Here is a 13130-nt window from a genome sequence, read left to right as displayed (position 1 = left end):
TGACTCGGAAAGGGGCAGACCATTCCAACTGGTCAGAAGAAGCCTTGGCAGCTTTCCAGAAGATCAAGCTAGCCTTTATGTCTGCTCCAGTGCTGTCTCAGCCAGATGTCAACAGACCATTCGAGTTGGAGGTAGATGCCTCTACAGTTGGGGTTGGAGCTGTTCTCTCCCAGAAGGGATCCGATGGGAAAGTCCACCCTTGTGGATTTTATTCTCGAAAGTTTCTTCCTGCAGAAGCTAACTACTCCGTGGGAGATCAAGAACTACTGGCGATCAAGCTGGCTCTCGAGGAATGGAGATATCTCCTAGAAGGGGCCAAACATCCGTTTAATATCTACACGGATCATAAAAACCTGCTATATTTAAAGGCAGCTCAGTGCCTTAACCCTCGCCAGTCCAGGTGGGCTATGTTTTTCTCACGTTTTAATTTCAAGCTTCATTTCCGCCCAGGTTCGCAGAATGTGAAAGCCGACGCGTTATCCCGATCCATGGAATCTGAAGAAGGAACATCTGACTCAGTGCCACATTCCATCCTGAGTCCCGTGGTTTTCGCTGCATCTCAAGTCTCCCCAGCTCCTCCTCCTGGTAAGACTTTTGTTTCCCCAGATCTCCGTCCCAAGTTGCTATCTTGGGCCCATCAATCCAAGTTCACTGGTCATCCTGGGGTCCTGAAGACCTTCAAGTTCCTTTCTGCTACATATTGGTGGCCAAAGATGAAAATGGACATCCAGGATTTCGTGGCATCCTGTCCTAAATGTGTGCAGCACAAGACTCCTCGTCAGTCTCCAGCAGGTCAGTTACAACCACTGTCTATCCCTAGTCGTCCCTGGTCACACCTGTCCATGGATTTTATCACCGACCTTCCTCCTTCTCAAGGACATAATACCATTTGGGTTGTAGTGGACAGATTCACCAAGATGGCTCATTTTGTTCCTCTCCAGGGTCTCCCTTCTGCCCCAAAACTTGCCCAAATCTTCCTACGGGAGATTTTCCGCTTACATGGTTTACCCTCTGAAATAATATCTGACCGGGGGGTACAGTTTGTAGCGAGGTTTTGGAGGGCCCTCTGTTCTGCCATGCAGGTCAAACTGAAGTTTTCATCTTCATACCATCCTCAGACGAATGGGCAGACAGAGAGGGTCAATCAAGAACTTGAGACTTTTTTAAGATTATATGTTTCATCTTCTCAGGATGACTGGTTCGATCTGCTCCCATGGGCCGAGTTTGCCCACAACTTTCGATACCATACTGCCACTGAAACGACACCATTCTTTGCAGTATATGGGCAACATCCCCGTGTACCTGATTTCCAAGAACTCCCTCATATGGATGTTCCTGCTGCCACTACTGCTCTGACTCAGTTTTCATCTATTTGGAGAAAAATTCACGTTTCCCTCAAAAAGGCCTCCAGTCGGTACAAGGTCTTTGCCGACCGCAAGAGACGTGCGGTTCCCCATTTGAAACCTGGGGACAAGGTTTGGCTATCAACCCGTAACCTCCGTCTCAGGGTCCCATCCATGAAGTTTGCACCACGCTTCATTGGTCCTTACCCTGTCGAAAGAGTCATCAACCCAGTGGCCTATAAATTAAAGTTACCATCTTCCCTTCGTATACCTAACGCTTTTCATATTTCTCTCCTCAGACCTCTAGTCCTAAACCGCTTTCAGAATACTCTTCCGGTAGGTCCCAAGGTTCGAACTCAGCGGGGCGTGGAATTCGAGATCAACAAAATTCTGGACTCCCGTTGTCGGTATGGACGTCTCCAGTACCTGGTCGATTGGTCCGGTTATGGCCCAGAGGAGAGAAGTTGGGTGAATTCGTCCGATGTCCATGCTCCTAGGTTGGTCCGTGTCTTCCACAGCACTCATCCCTCCAAACCACGTGGGTGTTCGGTGTCCACCCCTAAAGGAGGGGGTACTGTCAGGAATCGACTTACCAGGCTGACATCCGTCCGCCGCTGCGGACTCCGTCCTGGCTCCCTGCGGTCACCTGTCACCTATGCCCCTGCCATGGGACATCATCAAGGACCTGGGAACACTCCTGAGACAGCGGGCATGTAGCGCGCCGCGTCCCTGCTAGGCCGCAGCGTGGGCGCCGCCATGACAGTCTGTAAACAGCCAGTATACTGCGGCCAATCCGGTGCTTGGCCGCACCCACTTTCTTTCACTCATCCAATCCCTGTGCACCATGGGGTACATAAGAGACTGCAGGATCAGTCTGCAGGCATCCTGGACTTTGTGTCTCTCCAGCGACCCATGTGAAAGGATCTGTTCCTGTTCCTCCTGTGTTCCTGGTTCTCTGCTTACGAACTTGTACTCCTGGTTACTCTGCACAGCTCCGTGGAACTTCAAGGCCCAGCAATACCTGCAACCTGCAAATAAGGCTTCACACTCATCACCACCTTGTGTGCTTCAGCCTGCAGTTGAAGACTGACTCCAGGTGTGTTTCATTCCTCCACCTGTGATACAGCTTGCTGCTGCCAGTGCCTCATCACCTGCACTGTGAAGTCAGACTCCTGCCTCTGCTCAGGTTTGCCATTCTACATCTTGCTGCCTAAGTTTCCTGTTTTAAAACCTGCACTGGTTTCCAAACCAGAACCATTTCACAAACACTTGTTCTTCTGTTTATATATTACCGGATATTATTTTCTCAAGTCATCTGTCATCCATTGCCATAGACTTTCAGTTATCATACTGAGTGATTGACTTTATTCATCTGTTATTATTGTTTCTGCTACCATTCTGTGTTATATCATCTGCTAAATAAAATACCATTGCGCTCATGCGCAGGAACGTTATCCAGCCTCCTCGTTTTCTCCCATCTACCTCCACTGACCCACTAGCGCCCCCTCCGGGGACACAGCCCAAACACAATCTGACAGTCTCTCTGATGAATGTTGAGTAACCTGGGGATTCCTCCTCCAGTATTCTAATATCAGCCATTCCCGTGGTCTGATGGTCTCTCTGGTGGTCAAGGAGTAACATGGGGATTCCTCCTTCTACCATTCTATTATCAGCAGTTAATGTGGTCTGATGGTCTCTCTGATGAATGTTGAGTAACCTGGGGATTCCTCCTCCAGTATTCTAATATCAGCCATTCCCGTGGTCTGATGGTCTCTCTGGTGGTCAAGGAGTAACATGGAGATTCCTCCTTCTACCATTCTGTTATCAGCAGTTAATGTGGTCTGATGGTCTCTCTGATGAATGGTTAGTAACTTGGGGCTTCCTCCTCCACCATTCTAATATTAGCCATTACCATGGTTTGATGGGCTCTCTGATTACTTTTTAGTTACCTATGGCTTTCTTCTTCACAATTCTAATATCAGCTGTTCCCACAGTCTGATGGTCGCTATGATGTCCTGAGAGGAAATTGAGACTTCCTCCTGCCACCTGAGGAGGCTAATATGGGTATTACTCAACATTTCTAACACTCTATTCAGCAAACGGCAATATTATCAGAATGATAACTAATAATTTTCTCACCCGAGTAACATGTTTGCTCTTGTACTCAGCAGGGCCAGGATCTTGTACATAGATTCAGTAATGACAACAAGGCAGTGGTACGGCATAGACAAGTCCAGGAAACACATGCAAGGGGTCTCATACATGAGTAATCCAGCAGGCAAGCAAGGGAGAGGCAGAGACAAGGCCAGTTAATACAGCAAATGGTCTGATACACAAGTAATCCAGCAGGCAAGAAGGAGAGAAGCAAAGTCAAATTCCATAAACAGATCCAACGGGACTGATACATGAGAAATCCAGGAGGCAAGCAAGGGAGAGGCAGAGACAAATCCTGTAAACATACCCAACGGGTCTCATACACAGGTAATCCAGCAGGCAGGCAGGTGAGGAACAAAGGCAAGTCCAGTAGGAAATCTAAAGGTCAAGTTCACAGGTGAGCAGACAGACAGAGGTTTACGCAGAGGCAAGTCCAGAAATACTAGATGGGTCGGTACAAGTGAGTTCTTCAAGTGTGTCAAGCAACTGGGTGGTAAGTGATGAAAGCCAATGGTCAGACTGGTAATCAGGTCTGAGGGTGAGGTGCACCACCATTCTCATATCAACTGTTCCCGTAGCCTGGTGGTGTCTCTGATGGTCTGTAAGGAGATAGTTGGTGCTCCCTCCTTCCACCAGGCATCCTTGCACTCCTCCACTTTTTAGAAAGACACTGGGCCACTCTTTGTGTATGTTGGCATGTGGATGCTTCAGTGCCTTGTTCAGTACACATTTCTTAGGTCCCTTGATTACATTTTATCATGTGGAATATGTTCCTTCATTGCTCTAATGAGTAATGAAGGAAGCTGTGTGTTTGTAGTACTTTGTACACAGCCCCTGTGACTCACAATGCCACCAGTGGGAATCTCAATACATAACCAGGCAGCTGCAGCATTTGCAAATTTTCACATAGTATCTGAGTACGCATTCACAGCTACGGTGGCATTTGTGTACATCTCTGGATCAGGTCAAGAGGTAATTCTAGAATTTTCTTTTAGGGGGGCGACATAATTAATACAGATCCTTTTTTGTTCCTGATTCCCACTACTTCTTAGTCTGTACTCTTACAATACAAATATAATTAAGACAACATACATTTGTACATAATTCCCTATAACAAATGAAACACTTCATAGCTCTTCCTGCAGGGGATTCAAACTCCAGACCACATGTGACATAGTCAGACATTTAACTGGTGAGCTATCCAGAATTATGCAGTGTGCATTTGCACATGGTTATTATCACCCCCACTGACTTAAACTCACTGTATTGAAATACACAACGCTGAATGTATGGGATTTAAACACCAAACCTCTAATTCCATATTCATTTTTGCTTGTGAATTATCATTTATAGTGTAATATACATGTACCACTTGTTAATAATAGTATTAAATTTAATTTCCCTACATTTAAAACACACAATGAACAGATCTCCACTAAAGGGACTCAAACTCCCAACCTCATGTGTCACAGTCATGTAACACATGAGCTATTTGCTACTATATGGAAAGCCTATTAAATCTAACTAGACAATTAACCTGACACTATATTTTTGGGACTGTGGGAACAAACTCACACAAACATGTAAAGAACATACAAGCACCTCAGACACATTGGACTCAACCACCAATTGGCAGAGCTCCTTTAGACCACTGAACCAAAGAGTCCACTCCTTATTGGTTGCCTGGCTATGAAGTAGGCAAGATTACACGAGATAATCTCATTATGCATCAAGTAGGTCTAATGAGCTCTCCAAGGTTTTTTTTTTTTTTTAAATACTTATATGGAATGCATTGCATTGAGAAAAGAAGAAAGTAGATAAGTATTTATTAGGGTCAGGACAATCAATCCCATATTATCAGGGTAAAAATAACATCATCAGGGCCACAGCTAGGGATGGGTGGTGCCAAAGCCCTGTTGGCTTGCAGTATGTCTGGATAGGGACGGTGCAGACTAGAGAGTTTCCACAGTGCCACCTAGAGTATCCTTTAGTAAGCTCCATGCACTCAGTTTCTTTCTGGTCCTAGCAACCTCACCCCTCCGTGTCAGAGCTGTCTTAACAGCATTGCAGGCCCTGGGCAAAGCAGTGCACTGGGGCCCCTACACACCCATTCATAGCAACCAATTAATAAAAATCATAACATGTCCCTCCCATGGTCCTGCACCGTCTCTCCACACACTTACATACAGTGCATGCTGTCAGCACTCTGATTGGTGAATAGCTACAGCCATCCACAAATACGCATACTGACAGCCATTCACTGTCTGGCTGCAGGCTGGGAGGCAGGTAGAGAGCACTGCCTGTCCACTCTGGTTGTGTGACCACCACCCATCTCTGCTTGAAGGCCCCTACAATTGTGGGGCCTTGGGCAGCTACCCAGAGTGCCTATTTGTTAAGATGGCCCTGCTTGGCGTGAAATCATGATGCCTCGTAGGTGGGGAGGGGGATTCAAGTGTTTTGCATGCTGGCAGCCACTAGATGGCACCCGACTGAGCAATTCAAGTTGACATTACTGTTATGTTGTTCCGTCATTTTGACGGACTGGTAATTAGTACAATAAAGAATGAGCTGTGTAAATGATTTAATGCTCAGTGCTTGCCCAGTGTCAGGCTATCCTGCAATGTAATAAACACTCTAATATAAGCTCAGGGTAAGAAATGTACCTTGGAGTAAGTGCGGGTGAAGGGGCTGGTGAGCTGTCAGTACCGCAGTCATTTCATCGTGATCCGAAGGATGGATATACTCATAAATGCTATTCCCAGTTAGTTCCACCTGCCGGGAGAAAATAAATAGTGATCATAGGTAATACAGAGCATACACGTAATGTTACCATCATTAAATAACTGTGCAATCACTACTGAGCAGCAATACGCTATAGGCATTCTAACATAGAAATGTACCTTTATTCTGAATTATATGTTTATATATTTCCCATATTCATAGTTGTTACATCTTCACTTTACTTAACTTAGAAGCTGATACCAATGACTCTTTATCTCTAGAAAAAAATACCCCGAATTTACTGCTCAGCACTCTATACAGACATAGTACACACCCAACATGACGCGACCACTAGACATGACCATAATACATCTATTACACCCTATACAGACATAGGACACTACACCCGAACATGACCTGACCAATAGACATGACCATAATACATCTCTTACACCATATACAGACATAGGACACTACACCCCCAACATGACCTGACCACTGGCCATGATCATAATACATCTATTACACCCTATACAGACATAGGACACTACACCCCCAACATGACCTGACCACTGGCACATGACCATAATACATCTCTTACACCATATACAGACATAGGACACTACACCCCCAACATGACCTGACCACTGGCCATGACCATAATACATCTCTTACACCCTATACAGACATAGGACACTACACCCCCAACATGACCTGACCACTGGACATGACCATAATACATCTATTACACCATATACAGACACAGGACACTACACCCCCAACATGACGCGACCACTGGCACATGACCATAATACATCTATTACACCCTATACAGACATAGGACACTACACCCCCAACATGACCTGACCACTGGCCATGATCATAATACATCTATTACACCCTATACAGACACAGGACACTACACCCCCAACATGACCTGACCACTGGACATGACCATAATACATCTATTACACCATATACAGACACAGGACACTACACCCCCAACATGACCTGACCACTGGACATGACCATAATACATCTATTACACCCTATACAGACATAGGACACTACACCCCAACATGACCTGGCCACTGCACATGATCATAATACATCTATTACACCCTATACAGACACAGGACACAACACCCCCAACATGACCTGACCACTGGACATGACCATAATACATCTATTACACCAAATACAGACACAGGACACTACACCCCCAACATGACCTGACCACTAGACATGACCATAATACATCTATTACACCCTATACAGACATAGGACACTACACCCCCAACATGACCTGACCAATAGACATGACCATAATACATCTATTACACCCTATACAGACATAGGACACTACACCCCCAACATGACCCGACCACTGGCCATGACAATAATACATCTATTACACCCTATACAGACATAGGACACTACACCCCCAACATGACCTGACCACTGGACATGACCATAATACATCTATTACACCCTATACAGACATAGGACACTACACCCCCAACATGACCTGACCACTGGCCATGACCATAATACATCTATTACACCCTATACAGACATAGGACACTACACCCCCAACATGACCTGACCACTGGACATGACCATAATACATCTATTACACCCTATACAGACATAGGACACTACACCCCCAACATGACCTGACCAATAGACATGACCATAATACATCTATTACACCCTATACAGACATAGGACACTACACCCGAACATGACCTGACCAATAGACATGATCATAATACATCTATTACACCAAATACAGACACAGGACACTACACCCCCAACATGACCTAACCACTGGACATGACCATAATACATCTATTACACCCTATACAGACATAGGACACTACACCCCCAACATGACCTGACCACTGGCCATGACCATAATACATCTATTACACCCTATACAGACATAGGACACTACACCTCGAACATTACCTGACCAATGGACATGCTCATAATACATCTATTACACCCTATACAGACATAGGACACTACACCCACCACATGACCTGACCACTGGACATGACCATAATACATCTATTACACCCTATACAGACATAGGACACTACACCCAACATGACGCGACCACTGGCACATGACCATAATACATCTATTACACCCTATACAGACATAGGAAACTACACCCCCAACATGACCTAACCAATAGACCTGACCATAATACATCTATTACACCCTATACAGACATAGGACACTACACCCGAACATGACCTGACCAATAGACATGACCATAATACATCTATTACACCCTATACAGACATAGGACACTACACACCCAACATGACGCGACCACTAGCACATGACCATAATACATCTATTACACCCTATACAGACATAGGACACTACACCCCCAACATGACCTGACCACTGGACATGACCATAATACATCTATTACACCAAATACAGACACAGGACACTACACCCCCAACATGACCTGACCACTGGACATGACCATAATACATCTATTACACCCTATACAGACATAGGACACTACACCCCCAACATGACCTGACCAATAGACATGACCATAATACATCTATTACACCCTATACAGACATAGGACACTACACCCCCAACATGACCCGACCACTGGCCATGACAATAATACATCTATTACACCCTATACAGACATAGGACACTATACCCCCAAAGTGACCTGACCACTGTCCATGACCATAATACATCTATTACACCCTATACAGACATAGGACACTACACCCCCAACATGACCTGACCACTGGACATGACCATAATACATCTATTACACCCTATACAGACATAGGACACTACACCCCCAACATGACCTGACCAATAGACATGACCATAATACATCTATTACACCCTATACAGACATAGGACACTACACCCGAACATGACCTGACCAATAGACATGATCATAATACATCTATTACACCAAATACAGACACAGGACACTACACCCCCAACATGACCTGACCACTGGACATGACCATAATACATCTATTACACCCTATACAGACATAGGACACTACACCTAAACATAACCTGACCAATAGACATGACCATAATACATCTATTACACCCTATACAGACATAGAACACTACACCCCCAACATGACCTGACCCCTGGCCATGACCACAATACATCTATTACACCCTATACAGACATAGGACACTACACCCCCAACATGACCTGACCCCTGGACATGACCATAATACATCTATTACACCCTATACAGACATAGGACACTACACCCCCAACATGACCTGACCACTAGCCATGACCATAATACATCTATTACACCCTATACAGACATAGGACACTACACCCCCAACATGACCTGACCCCTGGCCATGACCACAATACATCTATTACACCCTATACAGACATAGGACACTACACCCCCAACATGACCTGACCCCTGGACATGACCATAATACATCTATTACACCCTATACAGACATAGGACACTACACCCCCAATATGACCTGACCACTGGCCATGACCATAATACATCTGTTACACCCTATACAGACATAGGACACTACACCCCCAACATGACCTGACCCCTGGCCATGACCACAATACATCTATTACACCCTATACAGACATAGGACACTACACCCCCAACATGACCTGACCCCTGGACATGACCATAATACATCTATTACACCCTATACAGACATAGGACACTACACCCCCAACATGACCTGACCACTGGCCATGACCACAATACATCTATTACACCCTATACAGACATAGGACACTACACCCCCAACTTGACCTGACCCCTGGACATGACCACAATACATCTATTACACCCTATACAGACATAGGACACTACACCCCCAACATGACCTGACCACTGGACATGACCATAATACAATTTTATTATTCCCCATACAGACATAGGATGCTACACTCCCAACATGACCTGACCGTCGGACATGATCATAAATAATACATCTATTACACCCTATACAGACATAGGACACTATACCCCCAACATGACCTGACCACTGGAACATGACCATAATACATCTATTACACCCTATACGGATATAGGACCCTAAACCCAACATGACCTGACCACTGGACATGATCGTAATACATCTATTACACCCTATACAGATATAGGACACTACAACCCCAACATGACCTGACCACTGGACATGATCATAATATATCTATTACCTCCAAGATTTTTCATGTGCTGCACCACTTCTCTGGAATTCCCTACCTCTCTCCCTCAGACACTCCACCTCTCTACAAAACTTTAAACGGGCTCTCAAGACCCACTTCAGCAAACCCAGCCAAATCTCACCTTAAACCTCTGTTCCATGCTCTCTATGTACCCCATCTGTCTCACCCCTGTCTGTCTACCCCTCCCTTTTAGAATGGAAGCTCTCACGAGCAGGGCCCTCTTCCCTCATGTGCTTATCCTTTTCTTACTCTAATAATATTCAACTGCACCAAATCCAGCAGTCTTCTGCCACTTGATACTTATTCCAGTATCATCTGCTGATGTAGCTATGTTTATTTACCCTGTACTTGTCCTATATTGTCGTCAACTGTAAGTTGCTGTTTTCCTGCTTGATTATTTGTTTATGTACTCTGTAATTGGGCGCTGCGGAACCCTTTGTGGCGCCATATAAATAAAGGATAATAATAATAATAATAATAATAATAATAATTACACCCTATACAGACATAGAACACTACACCTTAACATGACCTGACCACTGGCCATAACCATAATGCATATTTTACACCCTTTACAGACATAGGACACTACACCCCAACAAATACATCTATTACACCCTATACAGACATAGGACACTACACCCCAACATGACATGACCACTGGACATGACCATAATACATCTATTACACCCTATACAGACATAGGACACTACACCCCCAACATGACCTGACCACTGGCCATGACCATAATATATCCATTACACCATATACAGACATAGAACACAACACTCCAAACATTACCTGACCACTGGACATGACCATAATACATCTATTACACCCTGTACAGACATAGGACACAATACCCACAACATGACCTGACCACTGACATGATCATAATTAGAGATGAGCAGGTTCGGTTTTACTCGGATTTACCCGAATCTCCTGATTGGCTCATGGACGTCACATGTTTTGGTTAGCCAATAAGAAAAATCCAGAAAAAAAGTACTTGCGATAATTCTGGCGCTAAGAACCGAGTAAATCCGAAGTCGCTCATCTCTATATATAAGCGAGGCAAAGAAATGTACGTTGCTGATGCTCTGTCTCGAGCCTTCCTTTCGACTACTGACATGAACTCTGCTGTGGATGACTATAAGGTCATGGCTGTGGAGGTGCTCCCTACCAAGCGGCTGGAAGAGCTGTGTGCTGCTACACGTGCGGATGATCTTTGCCAGCGTCTCTCTGCTGTAATTCTCAGTGGCTGCCCATCCTCTTCCAAGGAACTGCTGCACTGCCTTTGCTCCTTCTACTGTATATGAGATGAGCTCACCGTATCTGATGGTGTCATCCTGCGGGGTCATCGCTTCATGATTCCATCTGCCCTTCAGACGTTCTACACCCAGCAGATGCACCAGGGCCATCCTGGCCTGGAGGCTACCAAGCGTAGGGCCCGTGAAACCACGTTCTGGCCCTCCATGTACGGTGACATTGACTGTGCTGTCTCGTTTTATGCACCCTGCAATGCCTTGCGTCCACACCTGCCACGGGAGCCCATGCTGCTCCATGACAGTCCTAATCTTCCTTGGTTCATTCTTGCGGCTAATCTATTCGAATGGAGGGGAAAGGAGTACCTGGTACTAGTTGACTCCTATTCAGATGGTTCGAGATAAAGTACTTGCCACAAGTCAAATGGTCATTGCAAAGCTGAAGAGACACTTTGCAGCACATGGCACCCCACAGCAGCTGATCACTGATAATGCCATGCAATTCAAGAGTAGACAGTTCAAGGACTTTGCGAATACATGGAACTTCCAGCACATCACTAGTAGTCCACACTACCCACAGTCAAATGGATTGGCAGTGCGTGCAGTCCGCTCTACAAAGCACCTAATGGAGAAGTGTGCACGAGATGGATTGGACATATACTTGGCACTGTTAAACTTGAGAATCACGCCCCGAGATGGACTTCCATCCACTGCACAGTGCCTATTAGCACGGCGCACCCGCACAGGCATCCCAATGGCAAAGCAGCTTCTGCAACCCAGAGTAGAGCCACAGGTATGGAAGAACAACAGCAAGCGCAGAATGGCTGCCAAAGCTTCTTATGACAGATCAGCATACCGCCTGCAACCACTGTCCCCAGGACAGACCGTCCGCATGCAAACCAAGCAAGGATTTGACAGGATGGCAGTGGTTCAGCATCCTGCAGGTCATCCAAATAGCTACGTGGTACAGTCTGGTAATGACCTCTATGAACGCAACTGCCACCATCTGTCAAGTGTACCTGAAGAAAGCTCTACACAGCCTGACTCATCAGTTTCTACCACAGCTGCAACGGGTGGTCTTCTGTATGCCGGCGGTCGGGCTCCCGGCGCTCAGTATACCGGCGCCGGGAGCCCGACAGCCGGCATACCGACAGCCGGCATACCGACACTTATTTTCCCTCGTGGGGGTCCACGACCCCCATAGAGGGAGAATAAAATAGCGCGCCACCGTGCCCGTAGCGTGGCGAGGGCAGCGAGCCCGCAAGGGGCTCATTTGCACTCGCCACGCTGTCGGTAAGCCGGCGGTCGGGCTCCCGGCGCCGGGATGCTGGTCGCCGGGAGCCCGACCTCCGGCCAGCCGTAGTGAACCCGCTGCAACCAATGTCAGTGATGATTCGCATTGCATGGACAGTC

General features: G+C 46.0%; 1 protein-coding gene across 2 annotated transcripts in view; it reads right to left on the bottom strand.

The window, feature by feature from the left end:
• Positions 1 to 13130, bottom strand: part of SIM2 (SIM bHLH transcription factor 2) — a 314641-nt gene that overhangs the window by 147957 nt on the left and 153554 nt on the right. For both annotated transcript variants that reach the window (XM_063956547.1, XM_063956548.1), the window contains one exon: positions 6161 to 6269. In XM_063956547.1, coding sequence (XP_063812617.1) covers positions 6161 to 6269 — 109 coding nt within the window. The remainder of the gene's footprint in view (positions 1 to 6160; positions 6270 to 13130) is intronic.

The sequence above is a fragment of the Pseudophryne corroboree genome, chromosome 2 (genome assembly GCF_028390025.1).
Source record: "Pseudophryne corroboree isolate aPseCor3 chromosome 2, aPseCor3.hap2, whole genome shotgun sequence".
NCBI classification, from domain to species: Eukaryota; Metazoa; Chordata; class Amphibia; order Anura; family Myobatrachidae; genus Pseudophryne; species Pseudophryne corroboree.
The sequence above is the reverse complement of the archived record's forward strand: the minus strand, read 5'-3'. Positions and strand labels throughout refer to the sequence as shown.